Genomic DNA, 21,520 nt, shown 5'->3' on the forward strand with positions numbered 1-21,520 from the left:
TAAGATCGGCCCCTGCATGGAGCCAGGAGTCAGGCTCCATGCTCAGTGAGGAGTTTGCTACTCCCTCTTCATCTGGCCCTCCCCCAGCTCATGATTTCTTTCTCTCATTCATTCATAAATATATAAATAAATAAATAAATAAATAAATAAATAAATATTTTTAATGACTAAATAAATAAAAGTCTGAACAATAAGCATGTTATCATTTCTAAGATAAAACATGAATTAATTACAATATTCACTTTTCTCAAATATTCAATATAAAAATCTTCTGGTGAAAAGATGTGACTATGATGACATACACAGAAAATAAAAGACAATTAAAATTTGAGATACCATCACTTGTCAATTCACCCATAATATATGCCACTAAAAGGGGGTGATGCCCAAGAAAATTTAGGGCCTCATAAAGCTAGAATCTCACAGGGCTACCCATAACATGAAGAAAAAGAATAAATAAATCTGCAACATAGAAGAAACACACAAAATTTGTACATCTCAGCCCTGACATGATAGAGGACGGGGGGAAAACCTCCCCTTGAGGATCTGAGGAGTCATGTAGTTGGCTTGTGATCTGAATTTACACTACTAGGATGGTTAATATCACCACTAGGTGACTAAAAGAAATACAATTATTTGGAAGAACTCGTCTTAATTCTAGGTGGTATTCTGCTAGATGCAGCCCCATTTCAGAAATGTTTAAGTGTTTAAAAATGTATATAAAATACGATAAGTACTGATCACACTATCTTTCCACTCAAGCTTTTAAAGCAGACTTTAAGGAAGAAGACATTAAAATTCCTTTCACCTTCTTTCCCAAATGAAGGAACTGCAGTAATGAGAGCAGGATGGCAGGGAATAAAAGAAAAGACTAGCAAATGAAAAATACACAAATTAAGAGAGAAACTAAAGACAGTATCAGTACTCTGAATATAAATTTACTGTTCTAGAATCCTGGTCTAATTAAATATAGGTTTTTCCAATCCCTGTTTTCCTATTTTCCAATAAGTTCTTTTTCATTTTTTCTCCACGATTTTTTAAAAATATTTTATTTATTTATTCAAGAGGGAGGTAGAACTGGACTGGAACAGACAAGCAGACTCCCTGCTGAGCACCAAGCCCTATGCAATGCGGGTCTATAATTCAGGATCCTGAGACCATAACCTGAGCCAAAACCAAGAGTTGGAGCCTAACCAACTGAGCCACCCAGGCACCCCGCTCCTCAAATTTTTAAAGTAAAGACCAATGGTACCAGTGTATAGAGGATAATTTATAAAATGCAGCAAAACACAAAAGCTGAATTTTGCAGAATAAAAGTGAAAAGAAAGTATGATTATCCAATGTTATCATTAGGCCAAGTTAACAACTGTACTGACTGTGCCCTTAATGGAAAAGACAGGTCAAAATCTAGAATTTAGGGGAGCCTGGGTGGCTCAGCATTAAGCCTCCGCCCCTCAGTTTCAGCTTAGGTCATGATCCCAGGGATCCTGGGATCCAGCACTGAGACAGACAAGCTCTGCACTAAGCAGGGAGTCAGTTTCTATGCTTCTCTCCTTCTCCCCAGGGCTCATGTACTCTCTCTCTACATACAAAATTAAGGAATCTTTTTAAGATTTTATTTATTTGAGAGAGAGACTATGCACAAGCAAGGGGAGCAGCAGAGGAAGAGGGAGAAGCAGGCTCCCCACTGAGCAGGAAGCCCGACATGGAGCTCCATCCCGGAACCCTGGGATCATGACCTGAGCTGAAGGCAGATGCTTAACCAACTGAGCTGCCTAGGCACCCCTAAAACAAAGAATTTTTTTAAATCTAGAATTTAAAATGAAAGCAAATGATAAAACTCATAACCTAAAGCATCTGTATTTCCCCAAATACCTTCCCTTGAATAAGAATAAACAATAATATACTTAAATACTTGATTTCAGTTCAAGTCAGGATCTCAGGGTCCTGAGACTGATCCCTGTCTGGAGCTCCACACTGGATGTGGAATCTGCTTAAGAGTCTCTCCCTCCCCTTGCTCCTCCTCCCCCCACCCCACTCTGCCCCCGGGGTTCACACTCTCTCTCAAATAAATAAAATCTTAAAAAAAAAAAAAAGTACTACCCAAACTCCTTTCTCTTTTGCATTCTCATCAGCAATAGTAGTACGAGGTTGCTCAATATTGTCTGTGTTTTTAATTTTAGTCATTCTAGTGGGTCTGGAATGGTATCTTGTTGTGGTGGTGTTTGTTTTTTTTAAAGACTTATTTATTTACTTATTTGACAGATAGAGACCACAAGTAGGCAGAGGCAGGCAGAGAGAGAGGAGGAAGCAGGCTCCCTGCTGAGCAGAGAGCCTGATGCAGGGCTCTATCCCAGGACCCTGGGATCATGACCCGAACCAAAGGCAGAGGCTTTAACCCACTAAGCCATCAGGCACCTCTCTTGTTGCGATTTTAATTCCTATTTCCCTAATGACTAATGAGAATGAGGTAGAGCATCTTTTCAAGTGCTTATTGGTCATCTTTTTCTGTGTGAAATATCCATTCAAATCTTTTGTCCATTTTTTTCTTAAAGATTTTATTTATTTATTTGTGAGAGAAAGAGAGAAAGTACAAGCAGAGGGATTGGTAGGCAGAGGAAGAAACAGGCTCCCAGCTGAGCAAGGAGCCCAATGCAGGACCTGATCCCAGGACCCTGGGATCACGACCTGAACTGAAGGCAGAGGCTCTAACCCACTGAGCCACCCAGGCGTCCCTCTTTTTGCCCATTTTTAAACTGGGTTTGTCTTATTATTATGCTGTGCAAATTCTTCATATATTTTGGATGTAAGTCCTTTACTAAATATATATGTACTGAGAATACCTTCTCCAGTCTGTGGCTTGCCTTTTCATTTTCTTTTTTTTTTTTTTTTAAAGATTTTATTTATTTATTTGAGAGAGAGACAGTGAGAGAGAGCATGAGCGAGGAGAAGGTCAGAGAGCGAAGCAAACTCCCCATGGAGCTGGGAGCCTGATGTGGGACTCGATCCTGGGACTCCGGGATCATGAACTGAGCCACCCAGGCATCCCCCGCCTTTTCATTTTCTTAATGGTGTCTTTCAAATAGAGTTGTTTTGCTTTTGTTATTATTGATGTCGTTGTTTTGATGAAAACAAACAATTGATCAATTTTGACTTTCATGTTATGTATTTTACCTAAGAAATTTTTAGCTAATTCAAGGTCACAAAGATTTTCACCTATACTTTACTTTTTACTTTTATATTTAGGTCTAGGATCTATTTGTGTTATTTTTTATATATAGTTTGAGGTAAGGGTTGAGGTGCATTTTTTTCCTATATGAATATTCAGTTGTTCCAGCCATTGAAATACCTTGGCCTCACTGCTGAGAATCAATTGACTATATATATATATATATATATATATATATATATATATATATATGGGTCTATGAATTCACTATTAGGTTTCACGATCCACATGTCTCTCCTTACACTAATATCACACACTGTCACCATTACCATTGGTTTACATTATATTCAAGTATAGTTTTTGGTAGCTTAACTGTAATAACAAACTTTTCCTATTACTACTAGAAAAATATTTCATAGATATCAAATGAAAGACTATCTACATGTCCAAATATCACACATATAAAAATTGTGAATATTAGAATTCTTTTCATACAAAGTACAAAATGTATCCATTTATTTCTAAAGCTAGCAAAGGAAAATGAAATCTAACTGACTTCATGTGCATCTCAAATGAACTTGCTCAAGGGTACCTGTCTGGCTCAGTCAGTGAAGCATGGAACTCTTAATCAGGGTTGTGAGTTCAAGCCCCACAGTAGGGGTAGAGCTTACTTTTTAAAAAATAAATGCATGGGCAATTATAAATGCAAATATAAATGCACATCTTAAAAAAAAATTTAACTTGCTCACTTATCTATTCAGACAGTATGGGAATTGTCCCAGTTGCTCCTAAAAATAAAGCTAAAAGAGTATCTTAGCCCTTACAGTATCCTTTGGTTTATACATATCTTTTCCTAACTAACCAATTCTAACACATACTTTACCATAGGGGAAAAACTAATACTAATTACCTTCTAAGAATTTTGACTGCAGGGACGCCTGGGTGGCTCAGTTGGTTGGACGACTGCCTTCGGCTCAGGGCGTGAGCCTGGAGTCCCGGGATCGAGTCCCACATCAGGCTCCCAGCTCCATGGGGAGTCTGCTTCGCTCTCTGACCTTCTCCTCGCTCATGCTCTCTCTCACTGTCTCTCTCTCTCAAATAAATAAATAAAAAAAAAAAATCTTAAAAAAAAAAAAAAAAGAATTTTGACTGCACCTAGAAATATAGTTCCTAAATCTACAAACCAGCTTTATAAAAAATCATGTGGGGGCGCCTGGGTGGCTCAGTCAGTTAAGCAGCTGCCTTCGGCTCAGGTCATGGTCCCAGCGTCCTGGGATCAACCCCCACATTGGGCTCCCTGCTCAGCACCTGCTTTTCTCTCTCCCTCTGCCACTTCCCCTGCTTGTGCTCACTGGCTTTCTGTTAAATGAATAAGTAAAAATAAAAATAAATTTAAAAAATAAACAATCATGTGTACAAGAATGACAAATATTACCAGCATGTGTGATAACCTTTATGAAAAAAACTGTTCAACAACTACAGGTTTATAGCCAGTGCCAGAAGGAAAGAAAACATAGAAACCCTAAAGAGAGAGCCCTTTCATGACGTTTACATTTAAAGAAAGCTCAAGATTCTAGTGCTATCATGAGAGGTTTAAAAATAATACAGAATTATTATGTCCACAGTTGTTCTCTTCATTCAATAATGAGATTTAAAATAGCAGGAAAATGGCCAATTTTGTTTTGCTCACAATCAATAATTAGATTAAAATTAATTCTAAAAATGTGGCTCTGAGACATTCAATCTCACAAAACAAACTGAGGGCTGCTGGGGGGCAACGGGTGGGTAGGGATAGGGTGGCTGGGTTATGGACATACGGGAGGTATGTGCTATGGTAAGCGCTATGAAATGTGTAAGTCTGACGATTCACAGACCTGTAGCCCTGGGGCAAATAAAACCTTATATGTCAATTTATAAATAAATAAATAAAGGGACTCTGAAACTATTTCAAAATTTCTAATAGAACCAAGGACTAGAAAAAGAAGTTAGAGCTTCCAGAAAATAAAAATTAAAATTTTACTGACTTCTGAAAAAATTTTTGAGATCTCTGTACTACTTAATCAAAGGGAATGGCTCTCTGAAACTAACCAGGTCTAGTTATGCTTGAAGGTTAGGAATGAAATAGTTACTATTCAATCATTAACTTACATGTCACCTATTAGTAGTTAAAAAAAAAGAATTTCCATAACAATTCAAACTCAGGCATAAGAGACAATAATAATTTTCTTAAAAAGACAGTAATATAGAAACAATAAAAACCTTAATAAAAAACTATTCTATACTGCAAAGTAAGAAGAATACAGGATTCTACTCAAAATTACTTTTTGCTTACACTTCCCCAAAAGAAACAAAATCACAAGCTGTGTTTCAATCTTTCACACCATCTTCCAAAGGTACAAATTATTTGAAAATGCATTTAAGTTTTAATTTCACTCATTTCTATGTAAAATTCTTTGGCAAGACATCACTATTTGTTTCCAATCTTCATAAACACGTCTACAGAAAAAGAAAATGAGTTTACCACAAACGGGATGCTTAAAGCTCACTAAATTCCTACAAAGAGTATCCATCCCCAAAGCTGTCTTTCAAAAAACAGCAAATAGTAACTTTACAGTAGATTACACGTAAAACATTAACAATCAAAGCTTTCGGCTAAATTTCTTTTACTCTCTCCCTCTACCTTCCCTGGTGGACTGGTAACACTGCTTATTAATCTTCCAATTCACAGACGACTAGAACATCTCTTTGCTGGAAAAAAATGAAGGAAAAAGAATAATAAACTCGCTTACCCTTCCTTAGACATTCTCAAAGATCTACTTCCTCTGGATGAGAATACAGGATCAACAAACAAGCTTCACTGATCTCTTGAGAACTGTAGCTCATTTGTTAAAGCACAGAGAACTCGGGCCCTGAGAGGCCCAACAGATTCGGGCACAATGCCGAACCCTAACCAGGCAATATCTCAGTGACCAATAACCTCAGCTTTAAATACTTGAAAACCTAAGAATAATAGAAAAAAAACTGGAGGGCAGAAAAAATAACTAATGGTCTGAAATGTTTAAGACTGGCCAGTTTAGAAAGGCGACAATCCAAATGGCAAGTTCCCCTAAGAGACAGGAATCATTACTGGCAAACACACAGAAAAAGCAAATTTACCCCCTAATGAGGCCTGCCAATAGTACGCAAACAATGTGAGTTTCACAGAATGGAGCGGCCCTAGTCAGTCCAAATCATTTTTAGTTTACTCTGGGAGAAGAAAAAAAAATAACAGGATAAATAATACTATGTTTTAATTCTCAATTTAGTTATTTCCTCCCTTAGAAAATGAACAATGTGAACTACAAAAAAGGGGAGTATTTATATATCCCGATCATATTACAGGAGGAACATAAAGTATTTTCAAACTGAGGTCTTTTTTTCTGATCATTTACTGCTTTTAAGGAAAACATCTGTGTTCACAAATATTTTACTCGACTGCCTGAAAATTTCAGCTCATGTGGAAAGAAATTTACAGATCTCTGGCATATCCGGGATAAATCCAGAACATTCTAAAGGTTAATTCCAAATATCAGAGCAAGTTGGAATGTTTAAAGAAAAACATGTGCAACATTCCTACCTCCTGACTAATATAATGTATAGGGATTATGCAACAAGGGGAGAAATAAACAAGTGTGCTAACCTCCAAGAACACTGAAATGACAAGTATATCCTCCTACTGGTGATTCAAATTAAAAATATACATACCTTAAAGAAATACTACATGAATTAAAACTTAATTTAAAAAAATTCTCTCTTTAAGTATTACCTAAATATCTTACTAATAAGGTTTCTATTAGTTATTAATATGTGCAGTCATCAATAACTGAAAGTATATTTTAGTATATCTGAAATTAAAATAACACTGTATGTTAAGTATACCTGAATAAAAAAATTTTTAAATAAAGCCCTATTAAATGCTATAAATTTCAAGCTAGAATTTTTTTCAGTTTATTTAGAAAAGCAGTTGGGCATAATGGAAGGAGAATGAGCCTTGGATCAACTAGGTTTAAATTCTAGCTTCTTCACTTTCTAGCTCTGGATCCTTGAAAAACTTACTTATTCTAAACCTCAGATTTTTTATCTACAGATGACAGGTTACATCTGGTAGGGTTGTTGTCTGCCATTTTTGAGCATTCAAAGAACTATTTTAACTTCAGGTGTGGGGGATACAGGAAAGCAACTGGGTTGCTTGTCAAGCATTATCTCACCAAAATATCTCTTGGGAAATATTTTTTTTTAAAAACCCCATTCTCGGGGCGCCTGGGTGGCTCAGTGGGTTAAGCCGCTGCCTTCGGCTCGGGTCATGATCTCAGGGTCCTGGGATCGAGTCCCGCTTCGGGCTCTCTGCTCAGTAGGGAGCCTGCTTCCCTCTCTCTCTCTGCCTGCCTCTCCATCTACTTGTGATTTCTCTCTGTCAATAAATAAATAAAATCTTTAAAAAAAAAAAAAAACCCATTCTCAAATTCTACATGAAAATGAAGGACTTTCACAGACTCTCCTCAACCCAAATTCCATAAATATAAGAATACAAACAATATGGAAAAATAATCTAATCCTGAAAACTGCCAATTTCCCATGGCTTCCTGGGATTTTCAGCATGTGGCTCAGTGTTGTGGAAATAAATGTAATTAGCAGTTTAAGGCTAGTTTAAGGCTTTACCACTTGCAAAAAGAAAGGAAAACAACAATTCTCACTTGAACAAAAGGGTATACACATTTACACAAGTCTCCTATGCAAATGATAATGCACTATCTGAGATGATTAGATCTTTCAAACTCCATTCATATAGTCAAGAAATATTCACTGAATCTGTATGTGCCTGGTACCTATAATACAAAGATGAACATGGAAGTCCTTGACTTTAAGGAGTTTGAAGTCTAATGGAGTAGACCCACTCACAAAGCTTTTTTTTTTTTTTTTAAGATTTTATTTATTTATTTATTTGACAGACAGAGATCACAAGTAGGCAGAGAGGCAGACAGAGAGAGAGGAGGAAGCAGGCTCCCCACTGAGCAGAGAGCCCGATGCAGGGCTCGATCCCAGGACCCTGGGATCATGACCTGAGCCGAAGGCAGAGGCTTTAACCACTGAGCCACCCAACTGCCCGCCGACTCCCAAAGCTTAAAAGCAGTGTGGAATTACAGTATTAGAGATATGCACAACAGAGAGATGTATCTATATTCTCTTGGCTGAGTCTTACTGAAGGGCAAAATACCCAAGTTGGGTTTGTTTCTTTTTTTTAAGATTTTATTTATTTATTTGACAGACAGATATCACAAGTAGGCAGAGAGGCAGACAGAGAGGAGGAAGCAGGCTCCCCGCTGAGCAGAGAGCCAGATGCGGGGCTTGATCCCAGGACCCCGGGATCATGACCCGAGCCGAAGGCAGAGGCTCTAACCCACTGAGCCACCCAGGCGCCCCCCAAGTTGTTTTTTTAAACTGACAAAAAACTGGGTTTTTTTAAACCAAGGGTGCCCGGGTGGCTCAGTCAGTTAAGCATTTGCCTTCACCTTGGGTCATGATCCCAGGGTCCTGAGATGGAGCCTCATGACCATATCCCTGCTGAGCAGGGAGTCTGCTTCTCTCTCTCCCTATGCCCCTGCCCCTGCTCACTTTCTCCCACTGTCTCTCTGATAAATAAATAAATCTTAAAAAGAAGAAGAAGAAGAAGAAGAAATTAAATGGAATAATGCTAACCTAAGGCCCAGGCTCTTCACCAAGGTAAAGGATTAGCAAGTGTTAATCAGGCTAAAGGGGAAAGAGTGAGGGGGAGAACATTTCAATAAAGAGTTACTATGAATGAAAAGCAGCACAGCAGACATTATGACGTATGAAAAAAATCTAGACTCAGTTCAGAGGTAATGAAATACAGAGTTGAGGAAGGGAACTGGTCAAAATGAAATGGTAAGAAAAGAATCAAATCTTACAGGGCACACGCTCTCAGTCTCTTCTCAAATAAAGAAATAAAATCTTTAAAAATAAATGAATAGGGGCGCCTGGGTGGCTCAGTGGGTTAAGCCTCTGCCTTTGGCTCCGGTCATAAACTCAGAGTCCTGGGACTGAGCCCCACATCAGGCTCTCTGCTCAGCAGGGAGCCTGCTTCCCCCTCTCTCTCTGCCTGCCTCTCTACTTGTGATCTGTCAAATAAGTAAATAAAATCTTTAAAAAAAGAAATAAAAATAAATGAGCAAATAAATAAATAAAAACGTATTGAGTAGGGACTACAAAGATGATCGCCAAACTACTAATGGTGCTCACCTATGAGAGAGGAGTGAGGGTGAAACGGAAAGTGAAGGGGAATTTTCACATTTCAGTCTGTACCTCTATACTCCTGAATATTATACAATAATAATTTATTTAGATGTCATCTAAATATTTTTAAATACCGTTAAAAAATAATTAAGAGGGACGCCTGGGTGGCTCAGTGGGTTAAGCCTCTGCCTTCGGCTCAGGTCATGATCCCAGGGTTCTGGGATCAAGCCCCACATCGGGCTCTCTGCTCAGCGGGGAGCCTGCTTCCTCCTCTCTCTCTGCCTGCCTCTCTGCCTACTTGTGGTCTTTGTCTGTCAAATAAATAAATAAAATCTTTAAAAAATAAAAATAATAATTAAGAGGGGCGCTTGGGTGGCTCAGTCATTAAGCCTCTGCCTTTGGCTCAGGTCATGATCTCAGGGTCCTGGATCAAACCCTGATCCAGCTCCCTGCTTGGCAGGAAGCCTGCTTCTCCCTCTCCAACTCCCCCTGCTTGTATCCCCTCTCTTGCTGTAGCTCTCTCTCTCTCTGTCAAATAAATAAAATCTTTTAAAATAATAATAATAATTAAGAGATTAAAAGTTGGGATTATCGTTTTGAACTGAAATGGTTTAACTTCTGAATGATACATTGACAATAAAAATTCTCGTTTAAAAAGTACTGAAAGGAGGGGGTCGGAAACAGAGCCAGGATATACTTCAGATCTTTTGACTCTTAAACCAAAGTTCTTTAAGATTTAAATGTTTACTATATAACTGGAAACTATAAAAAGTAACACAGCATATTTGATAAAAGATTCCAAAATGAAACTCTGAAACAAAAAAATTATAAAAACCAAAATTTAAAATGTGACAGATTCAGGTCAGACCCAACTAAAAGAGAATTAGTGAACTGAAAGGCAGGTCTGAAATACCTTACAGAATGTAACACGGAGAGAAAAAAGGATAGAAAATACAAGAGAAAGAATGAGAGAAGAGAGGACAGTGCTAAAGTCTAACATATGTTTATTAGAGTTCAGAGGGAGAGGATAAGACAATAGAGTAAGGACAATATATGAAAAGATAATGACTGAGAATTTAGAAAACCAATTAAAGACAAGTACAGAATCAAGAACTCAAATGAATCCCAAGAAAGATATATAAAACAAATCTAAAGTTTATTAGTCTCTAACTTGAGAAGGAATGTGTATGAGAGTAATACTTTCAATATGTCTTTTGCTTCATTTTAACTTTGAAAGCTCACTACTAGTTTATTTAATAACATATATAATGTGATGAAACAGGATATATTATTATGTAATATTATATATACTAAATTATAATATAATTAAATCAGTAAGAATGGAAAGAATAAAAAAACAATTACAAAGCAAACTAACAAATGAACCTAATTATACTGCATACAACAACTCTAACCACACTGTATAGAAAAACAGCAAGAAATAATCCAAATAACTAAAAATGAACAAACAGACAAACCAGCACTTGATTATATACTGTTAGTCATGGGCAAGGTAAGTAAGGAAGAAGAAGTACTGCAAAAAAAATCCTGTTTTGTTACGGTATGAGCAAAGCAATTATGAAACTACTGTAGATGTATTATTAGATTGAGCAAATGAGTAAATATGTTGATGTCGTGAAGAGCCAGGTTTCTTGCTGAAGAACAACAGGTAATTTCATGGAATTAAAGTAAACAAAAAAGAATCTTGGGATAAACTGGAATTAGAAGCAATAGCATGAATTTATGATTCCAAAAATATGTGTAAGAACGTGTACTCAGTAAAAATAACTGACAAAGGTAAACATATCTCTATGGGGATGCCTGGGTGGCTCAGTTAGTTAAGAGTCCGCCTTCAGCTCAGGTCATGATCCCAGTGTCTTGGGACCAAATACATCCTGCGGTTCTTTGCTCAGCAGGGAGCCTACTCCTCCCTCTGCCTGCCATTCCCCTGCTTGTGCTCGCTCTCTCTCTCTCTGGAAATAAAATCTTATGTGTGGGATGGGGACATCTCTATGATACCCCACCCAAAATAAGCAGAACATACTTTCTTGTCAAGTACATACAGAAGATTATACAAGATAGACCACATGTTAGCCCATAAACCAAACCTCAATAAATTTAAGAGGACTGAATCATACAAAACATGTTCTCCAAACTATAATAGAATTAGGTACAAATCAATAGCAAAAAGCATCTGGGACATTCACAAATAGGTGGAAATTCAACAACACATTTCCAAATAACCAATGGATCAAAAAGAAATCACAAGAGGAAATAGAAAATACGTAGAGACCACTCAGAACAAAAACAAAGCCTATCAAAATTTAGGGGATACAGCAAAAGCTTACTGATAGCTAAATTTATAGCTTTAAAATGCATTTATTTAAAAAGAAGAGAGGCACCTAGGTGGCTCAGTCAGTTAAACAGCCAGCTCTTGATTTTAGTTCAGGTCCTGATCTCAAAGTCCTGGGACTGAGCCCCACGTCAGGCTCTAAGCTTAATGAGGAGTCTACTTGAAGATTCTCTCCCTCCCTTTGCCGACCGCCCTGCTCAAAGATGCTCTCTAAAATAAATAATAAATCTTAAAAAAAAAAAAGTGGGGGCGCCTGGGTGGCTCAGTGGATTAAAGCCTCTGCCTTCGGCTCCGGTCGTGATCCCAGGATTCTGGGATCGAGCCCCACATAGGCTCTCTGCTCAGCAGGGAGCCTGCTTCCTCCTCTCTCTCTCTGCCTCCCTCTCTGCCTACTTGCAATCTCTGTCAAACAAATAAATAAATAAAAATCTTTATTTAAAAAAAAAAAAAGAAGAAGAAGAAGAAACATCTCAAAGCAATGACCTAACCTTAATCCTTCAGAAATTAGGAAAGAGCAAATTAAACTCAAAATGAGCAGAAGGAAGTAAACAATAAAGATCAGAGCAGAGATAAATAAAACAGAAAAACACTGGCAAAAAAACATCAGTGAAACAAAGGTTGCTTTCAACAATTTAACAATATTTAGCTACTATAATGAAGAAAAAAAGTCTCAAATTACTAAAATCAGAAATGAAAACAGAGACATTACTACTGACCTTTAAAGAAATAAAAACAAATATAAGGGTATGCCAAGAAAATAGGTAACAAATAAAATGGACAACTACCTAGAAACACACAAACTAGCCATACTGACTTGAAAAGAAATAGAAAATCTGAATAGACCAATAATTAAGTAAAAAGATTAAGTCAGTAATAAAAAAATCTTCCGACAAATATGAAAACTGATAGCTTCACTGGTGAACTCTATCGAATGTTTAAAGTAACACCAATCCTTATCAAACTCTTTCCAAAAATGGAAGAAGAGGGAGCACTCCCCACATCATTCTATGAAGCCAGTATTACATCTTTTTTTTTTTTTTTTAAAGTAGGCTCCATGCCCAGCCTGGAACCCAACAAGGGCCTCAAACTCACAACCCTGAGATCAAGATCTGAGCTGAGACCGTGAGTCTGATGCTCAACTGACTGAGCCATCCAGGTACCCCAAGACAGTATTACATCTTGATACCAAAGCCAGATAGAACATTACAAGAAAATACAGAACAATATCCTTTTTGCAGATACAAAAAAATCCTCAACAAAATACTAGCAAACCAAATCAACAAAGTACAAAACTACATGATCATTTCAATAGACACAAAAGGACATGTGACAAAATCCAATACCCTTTCAGGATAAAGACAGTCAAGAGACTAGGAATAGAAAGAAATCTCAAATTAACAATAAAAAGAAATTTCCACAACCTGATAAAGGACAGCTATGAAAAACCTTCAGTTAACATCATACTTAATGATGAAAGACTGGAAGATTTCTTTCCAAGATGAGGCAAAAGAGAAAGATATCTATGACCCAGCAATTGCACTACTGGGTATTTACCCCAAAGATACAAATGTAGTGATCTAAAGGGGCACCTGTACCCCAATGTGTATAGCAGCAAGGTCCACAATAGCCAAACTATGGAAAGAGCCTAGATGTCCACAGACAGATGAATGGATATAGATGATGTGGTATATATATACAATGGAATATTATTACACGGCCATCAAGAAACTGAAATCTTGCCATTTGCAACAACTTGGATGGAACTAGAGGGTATTAGGCCAAGCAAAGTAAGTCAATGAGAGAAAGACAACTATCATTTTCTCAGTCACCTGTGAAATTTAAGAAACAAGCAGAGGATTATAGGGAAAAAAGGAAAAAATGAAACAAGATGAAACCAGAGAGGGAGACAAACCACAAGAGACTCTTAATCTTAGGAAATAAACAGAAGGCTGCTGGAAGGGGGGGATGGGGGGATGGGATAACTGGGTGATGCACACTAGGGAGAGTATGTGTTGTAACGAGCATTAGGTATTCTATAAGACTGATGAATCATACACCTGTACCCCTGAAACAAATAATACATTATGTTAACTGAACTTAAATTTTTACAAAATAAAATAAAATATTCAAAATCCTAAAAAAAAAAAAAGGAAAAAAAGAAAAGAAAAGGATGTCTACTCTTAATAGTTTTATTCAGCACTGTACTGGACAGTCTATCCAAAATTAGGCAAGAAAAAGGGCCTTCAAACTGGTAAAGAAGTAAAGCTATCCTTATCTGCAAGTGACATGATCTTATCTGTAGAATCACTAAAGAATCCAAAAAAACTATTAGAGGCAATAAACCAAGTTGAAGAATACAAAATCCGTATATAAAAACTAGTCATACTCCCATAAAATAGCAAAGAATAACCCAAAAATGACATTAAAAAAACAATTCCATTTACTATAGCACCTGAAATCATAAAATACTTAGTGATAAATGTAACAACAAATAGAAGACTTACACACTGAAAGCTACAAAATATTGTTTAAAGTGATTAGAGAAGATTTAAATAAATGGAAAGATAGCCCATATTCATCAATAAGAAGACTTAATACTGTTGAGATGGCAATACTCCCCAAACTGATATATAGATTCAATATAATCCCTATCAAAATCCCAGCTAGCTTTTTTATAGAAATTGACAAGATAATCCTAAAATTCTTTGGTACATAGGTGGGCCACAGAAGAGCCAAAACAATCTTGAAAAAGAAACACAAAACTGAAGGACTCACATGATCATTTCAAAACTTAACACAATGCCACAACAATAAAGACTATAGTATTGACCTGAGGATAGACAAATAGATCAATGGAATACAAGTGGGAATCCAGAAATAAACATACATATCTATGACCAACTGATTTTCGACAAGGGTATCAAGATCATTTAATGTGGAAAGAATAGTCTTTTCAATAAATAGTGCCAGAATAGCTGGATATTAACATGCAAAAGAATGATTTTGGACCCCCATCTTGTACCAAAAAAAACTGGTCAAAAGCCTAAATATAAAACTATAAAACTCTCGGGGCATCTGGGTAGTCTTTGGCTCGGGTCATGATCTCGGGGTCTGGGGATCAAGCCCTGCATCAGGCTCCTTGCTCGGCGGGGAGCCTGCTTCTCCCCTGCCTGCCGCTCCTCCTGTGTGTGCTTGTTCTCTCTCTGTGCCAAAAAAATAAATTAAATCTTTCAAAAAAAAAAAAAAACTATAAAACTCTCATAAGAAAACATAAGTATAAATCTTTGTGACCTAAGATTAAGCAATGGTTCTTAAATATAACATTAAAAGCACAAGCAACAAAAGAAAATATAAACTGGACTTCATCAATATTAAAAAAAATTTGTGCTTCAAATGACTCTACCAGGGAAGTGAAAAGACAATCCACAGAAGGAGAAAATATTTGAAAATCATGTAGCAGACATAGGTCTGGTATCTAGAATACATAAAGAACATATAAAACTCAGGCACCTGGGTGGCTCAGTGGGTTAAGCCACTGCCTTCGGCTCGGGTGCTCGGGTCATGATCTCGGGGTCCTGGGATAGAGTCCCACATCGGGCTCCCTGCTCAGCGGGGAGCCTGCTTCCCTTCCTCTCTCTCTGCCTGCCTCTCTGCCTACTTGTGATCTCTCTCTGTCAAATGAATGAGAAAAATCTTAGAAAAGAAAGAAAGAAAGATCTCATATAAAACTCAGAAATTAAAAAAAAAAACTAAGAAATGGACAAAAGATCTGAATAGACATTTCTCAAAAGAAGATATGCAAATGATAAAAACACTAAAAAATGCTCAACGACATTAATCATAAGGAAAATAGAAATCAGAATCACAATGAGGGGGCGCCTGGGTGGCTCAGTTGGTTAAGTGGCTGCCTTCGGCTCAGGTCGTGATCCCTGGCATTGGGCTCCCTGCTCAGTGGAAAGCCTGCTTCTCCATCTCCCTCTGCCTGTTGCTCTGTCTACTGTGCTCTCTTCCCTGTCAAATAATAAATAAAATCTTTTAAAAAAAAATCACAATGAGCTACCACTTCTCGCACATGCTAGGACAGCTCTAAAAAACAGCAAATAACAAGTGTCACTGTGAGGATGTGGAGAAATTAGAATGCTCATCAACTGCTGGAAGGAATGTAAAATGAAGCACCTACATTGGAAAACAGTTTGACAATCCTTCAAAATAAATTAAAGTTACCACAGATCCATCAGATCCATTATGCTAGATAATACAGCCTAAAAAACTGAAATTATGTCCATGCAGAACTTGTACACAATGGTCACAGTAGCAGTATTCATAACAGCCAAAAAATGGAAACAATCCAAATATTAAGCAACAGATGAATAAACAAAATGTGGTATATGCATACAATGGAGTATTACACAGTCATTAAAGGAATTAAGTACTGAGTCATGCAGCACATGGATGAATCTCGAAGACATTACGTGAACAAGCCAGATACGAAAATGACCATATATGATTCCATTTATATGAAGCACACAGAACAGTCAATTCCAAACAGAAAGTAGATTAGTGGTTGCCAAGGGCTAAGGGAGGAGGAAATGAAGAGTTATTTCCAGTGGGTAAGGGATTCCTTTTTTTTTTTTTTAAAGATTTTATTTATTTATTTGAGAGAGAACAGTGAGAGAGAGCATGAGCGAGGAGAAGGTCAGAGGGAGAAGCAGACTCCCCATGGAGCTGGGAGCCTGATGCGGGACTCGATCCCGAGACTCCTGGATCATGACCTGAGCCGAAGGCAGTCATCCAACCAACTGAGCCACCCAGGCGTCCCCCTGCCCTTTTTTTTTTTTTTTTGGATTGATTGATGTTCTGGAATTAGTGGTGATGATTGCACATTCTTGTGAATATACCAAAAACAGTAACTTGTATACTTTACAAGTGTAAATATTATGGTATGTGAATTTTAACTCAGTAAAAAACTACATTTTTAAAGTAAAGAACATCTGTTCATCAAAAAATTATTGAGAATAAAAGCCAAGACTTTGGGACAATCACAAATATCTCATGTCAAAAAAGTATGTACAAAAAACTCGTATACAAATGCTCACAGCAGCATTATTCATTAAAGTAAAAAAACAGAAACAACCCAAATGTCCACTAAGGAAACAAAATGTGATACATCTGTAAAATGGGTGTGGGACTCAATCCCAGGTCTCTGGGATCATGTCCCAAGCAGAAGGCAGACGTTTAACCTATTGAGCCACCCAGGTGTCCCAAGACTGGCTTCTTAGAATCAGCATTACGTCCTTGAGAATCATCCAAGTTGCTGTATCATCAACAGTCTCTTCCTTTTCCCTCAGTTATATTTCACTACAGATATACTGCATTTTATTTATATATTCACCTGCTAAAGAATATTTGATTGTTTCTAGTTTGGGGTAGTTATAAATAGAGATACTATAAACATTATTCACATAGTTTTTTGTGTGTGAACATAAGTTTTCATTTGTCTAGGCCAAACATCTAGGAGTAAGATTTCTGGGTCATATGTGTCTCTGACTTCAAAATAAACTACCAAACTGTTTTGCAGAATGGCTATACTATTTTGTCCTTCTACCAGCAATGTATCAGAGTGCTAGTTGCTCCATATCCTTGGTAATATCAAGTACTGTTTTATTTTAGCCGCTGTAATAGGCATATACATTGTAGTTTTAATGCATTTCTCTAATGGCTACTGATATTATTACACATGTGTTTTTACACCATCCACATATCTCTATAGGGAAGAATCAGTCTTCTGCCCATTTCCTCACTGGGTTGAATTTAAACTCCTTTATACATTCTGGATACAATTCTTTTATCATTTATCATTTTATAACTTACAAATATTTTCTCAGCCTGTAGCAGCCTTATACTTAATAGCTAAAATCTGAAAAAAAGCCCAAAGGTTCATAAACAGAAAATGGATTAATAAATTGTGGTATGCTGGTACCATGAAATGCCACATAGTAATAAAAAGAACAAATTACTGATACACACAAAAATATGGATGAATCTACTTCTCAGACATTACTTTGAATAAAAGAAGCTATATACAAGAGTCTTTGAAGGTGAAATATGCTATCTAAATTTGAGTAACATTTCCTCAAACTGAGTTTCATATCACAGGATTTCATTAAATCAAAGATCTGCTATCTCTTTTTTTCTCTCTCCCTTGTCACGACCACCCCTTTTCTATTTTACTTTAAGGCAGGTATTTGGAAGGAGCATATAGGGAATGGTGGCAGAGAATCAAACTAAGAATGTTTTAGGATCCAGTATCTTCTTCTGATCAATAAGGTTTAGAGAATTTGTATTCCATAAAGTAGTATCACCTTGAATTACAAAAAGCACTTATAGTTAGAAGATGCAAGGAATACCTATGATGTTTAAAAAAAAAAAAAAGTTGTGTGACTGAATTTATCTTTTTATGTTAAATAATTACAGATTCATATGCAGTAATAAGAAATAATACAGAAAGATTCCCCCTTACTGTTTATCTAGTTTCCCCCAATGAAAATATCCTGCACAAATATAGTACAGTATCACAACCAGGAACTGACATTGACCTAGTTCACCAACTTTATTCAGATTTCACCAATTTTACATGCAGTCATGTGTGTATAGCCTTCATGTAATTATCACTAGAGTCAAGACAAAACAGTTTCAATCACAAGGATTCCTTGTGCCATTGTTCTACAGCTACGCCCACCATCCTCCACCCACCCCAATCCCTAAACCCTTGCCACCATTACTCTGCTCTCAATCTCCAGAATGTTCTCATTTCAATAATGTTACAGAGACGGAATCATATACTAGGTAACCTTTTGAGATTGGCCTTATTAACTAAGCATAATTTTCTTGGTATAGCAAAGTTGTATGTACCGAGAGTTTAATCCTTTTTATTATTGAATAGTATTCTATAAATCTAATGTTTTAAGCAAAACAAACAGGCTAAAAAACAAACAAACAAAAAAAAACAACTTACCAACCCCTGAATCTTCATTTGTCACTCCTTAGGAACATGAAATACTAATCAAAACATTAGAATGAAATAATAGCACAAGAAGTTTAACACAGTTCCGATAACTCTACCTCACTCTTATTTTGACAAGATATATGCCATCTACACATTATTTAAGGAACACAGCTCCTTGACATTCCCAAGGACCTGTATTTTCCATGTGATTTTGAATTCGTAAGATGGCTACTAAAATCTTAACTTAGCCATTTGAATGTGAGAATCCAAACTAAAATGGCAAGTTAATTCAGCTTAATCAATGATACAACTAAAAAGCTGAATGACATTCATGTGATATCCATAGTGGTTAAGTGACAAAGAAATTAAAATTTATCAAGCTGGCAGTCTCTCTTCTGTATAAAACCTCATACCTGTTTTTTTATTTGAAGTTAAAAAAAAAATCATAACCACTTCTAATTCTATCAGTGTGCCAAGCTACAGGTACTACAAAATGATTTTTTTTTTAATATGTACAAATTCCTTTTTATTCTTTAAACATATATAATAATTTAAAGCTTTGAGTGAAGAAGAAACTATTTTTCAACAAGTTCAAATAATTACTGGTATGGCTTTGGAAGTGTAAGTTTCAATTAAAATTTGGGGGGGCATAAATATATATAAAAAAATTCAAAGAAAAAGTGATTGCAACGTCTTTTAAAATAAGGCAAAAGACTGATTAACCAAAAATTCACATGCTCAACTGCTTACCAAATTACAGTTCAATGTGATAATATCACTGCTGAATTCATAAGCTGTCTTCATAATTCACTTACAGAATTTCTTCCATACTATAATTACAGAAATCTTCTATACTATAATCATCAAAATTTCATTTTTTTTAAAGGTTTTACTTATGTATTTGGCAGAGATCACAGAGAGGCAGGCATAGAGAGAGGGAGAAGCAGGCTCCCCGCTGAAAGCCCGATGCGGGGCTCAATCCCAGGACCCCGGGATCACGACCTGAGCCGAAGGCAAAGGCTTTAACCCACTGAGCCACCCAGGCACCTCTAGTCATCAAAATTTTAAAAGAAAAAAAAAAAAAATACCTGATTTCAGTATCTTGAGCACAAACATGGAGAGCAGATGAAAAATCTAATTGCTCCATTGTTGGATATAGTAGATACAAATTCTTACCTATTTTGATCCCTTCTCAGATTCTAGGTGTTAAACAAGAGACTATTTAAGAGGTAATTATCTAACTTGCCTCCTTCAAGCCACTGTAACATCTGAGCATCTCAGCCTATCTTCTGACCACACAGTAAAACTATTCCAAAGGGTTTGGCCTGATGATTATCCTCAGCCTAGAAGACTCAACAACCATTATAAGGAAATGGAAGAAGATCAACAGGCATACCTTCTGGAGACCAGTTTCTTAATAATGACTCATGACCATCATTTTTAAAAGACTAACATTAGCAAGGAAAAAGCCGGAAGTTAGATGTTTATTTACTTAACTAAAAATATTTAGCTTCTTCTAAAAAGGGAATTCTAAAGCATCACATACAAAGTAGTTTATGATAAATGATCATCATAGGCTGCCTAATTAACCCAATGTTTAATTACCCACTCCAGTAAATGCCTTTAATAAAAAACCCCAGAAACAGAATATTCTACAAACTGACTTAACTGAAAAACTAAGATAAATGCCTTTTAAATGGCTTCTATTAAAATTTTTTAATTAACAAAAGCAAATACTTGCAAGAATTCAAGAACCCAAATTTTACATTAAAAGGAAATTCTGCAACACACTATGACATGAATGAACCTTGAGAACATTATGCTAACTGATACAAGTTTGTCACAAAAAGAAAAATACTGTATAATTCCACTTCTATGAAGTTCTTAGAGTAGCCAAAATTATAAAGTCACAGTATAATGGTGGTTGGTTGTCAGGAGCTGGGGAAGAGAGAACAGGGACTTACTCTTTAACAGATATAGTATCAACTGTACAAAATGAAGTTATAGGGATGGATACCAGTGATGGCTGCAAAACAGTATGAATATACTTAATACTACAGAAGTGTACACTTAAAAACAGTTAAGATAGCAATTCTATGTTATATATACTTTACCACAAGGAGAAAAAAAAAAAGTTTCAAATGATCTAAAAATTTAAACCTTGGAGGTGTTTTCCCCACCGTTTCTATGATTTCAGAGTGCACTCTACTATATAAAGAATGTAGGGTGCAGAGCCAGTCTAAAATCTTCCAGGAAATATCATTCTAAATGAGTCAGAAGGACTCCGGTTATGACATATTAAATGCAACTAGGATACCTGATGTGTACTAGATGACCTCTCCTCATTGCATAATTCTAGCCCTTGTTTCCATTGATAAATATGTTACATCATAGCCAAACGTATGTAGCATGAAGACAAATAACTGAATGAGTATAAAATACCAAATATTTCCTCCTTCCTTTAGCTTAGAAACAAATGAGTAATTTTAAGTTGCTGTAGATTCCTGGAGTTCCCATGCAACTTATTAGCACTACCAGTACACCAGCATTTCTACTTATCCCTTGCTTTCCCAACATGGGAAGCAGAAGTATTTAATAGGGGCCAGGTCTTTCTAACTTATTAACTTATGGGAAGTGTAAGCCTCTAATTTCTGTCCAAAAGGAAGTGATTTCTAAAGGCAGTACCTACTTCCACAAATCT

General features: G+C 36.5%; 1 protein-coding gene across 3 annotated transcripts in view; it reads right to left on the reverse strand.

Annotated features, from left to right (window-relative positions):
* The window catches only part of NT5C2 (5'-nucleotidase, cytosolic II), an 89,462-nt gene that overhangs the window by 52,144 nt on the left and 15,798 nt on the right, over positions 1-21,520 (reverse strand). Inside the window, exon 1 of one of the 3 annotated variants that reach the window (XM_044240418.1) lies at positions 5,959-6,039. The exons of the other annotated variants lie outside the window; for them this stretch is intronic. Within the exon in view, the coding sequence (XP_044096353.1) occupies positions 5,959-5,972 (14 nt within the window). The 5' untranslated portion in view covers positions 5,973-6,039. Of the gene's footprint in view, positions 1-5,958; positions 6,040-21,520 lie in introns of those variants that run through there. 3 annotated transcript variants of the gene reach the window in all.

Source organism: Neovison vison, chromosome 2 (assembly GCF_020171115.1).
Source record: "Neovison vison isolate M4711 chromosome 2, ASM_NN_V1, whole genome shotgun sequence".
NCBI lineage: Eukaryota > Metazoa > Chordata > Mammalia > Carnivora > Mustelidae > Neogale > Neogale vison.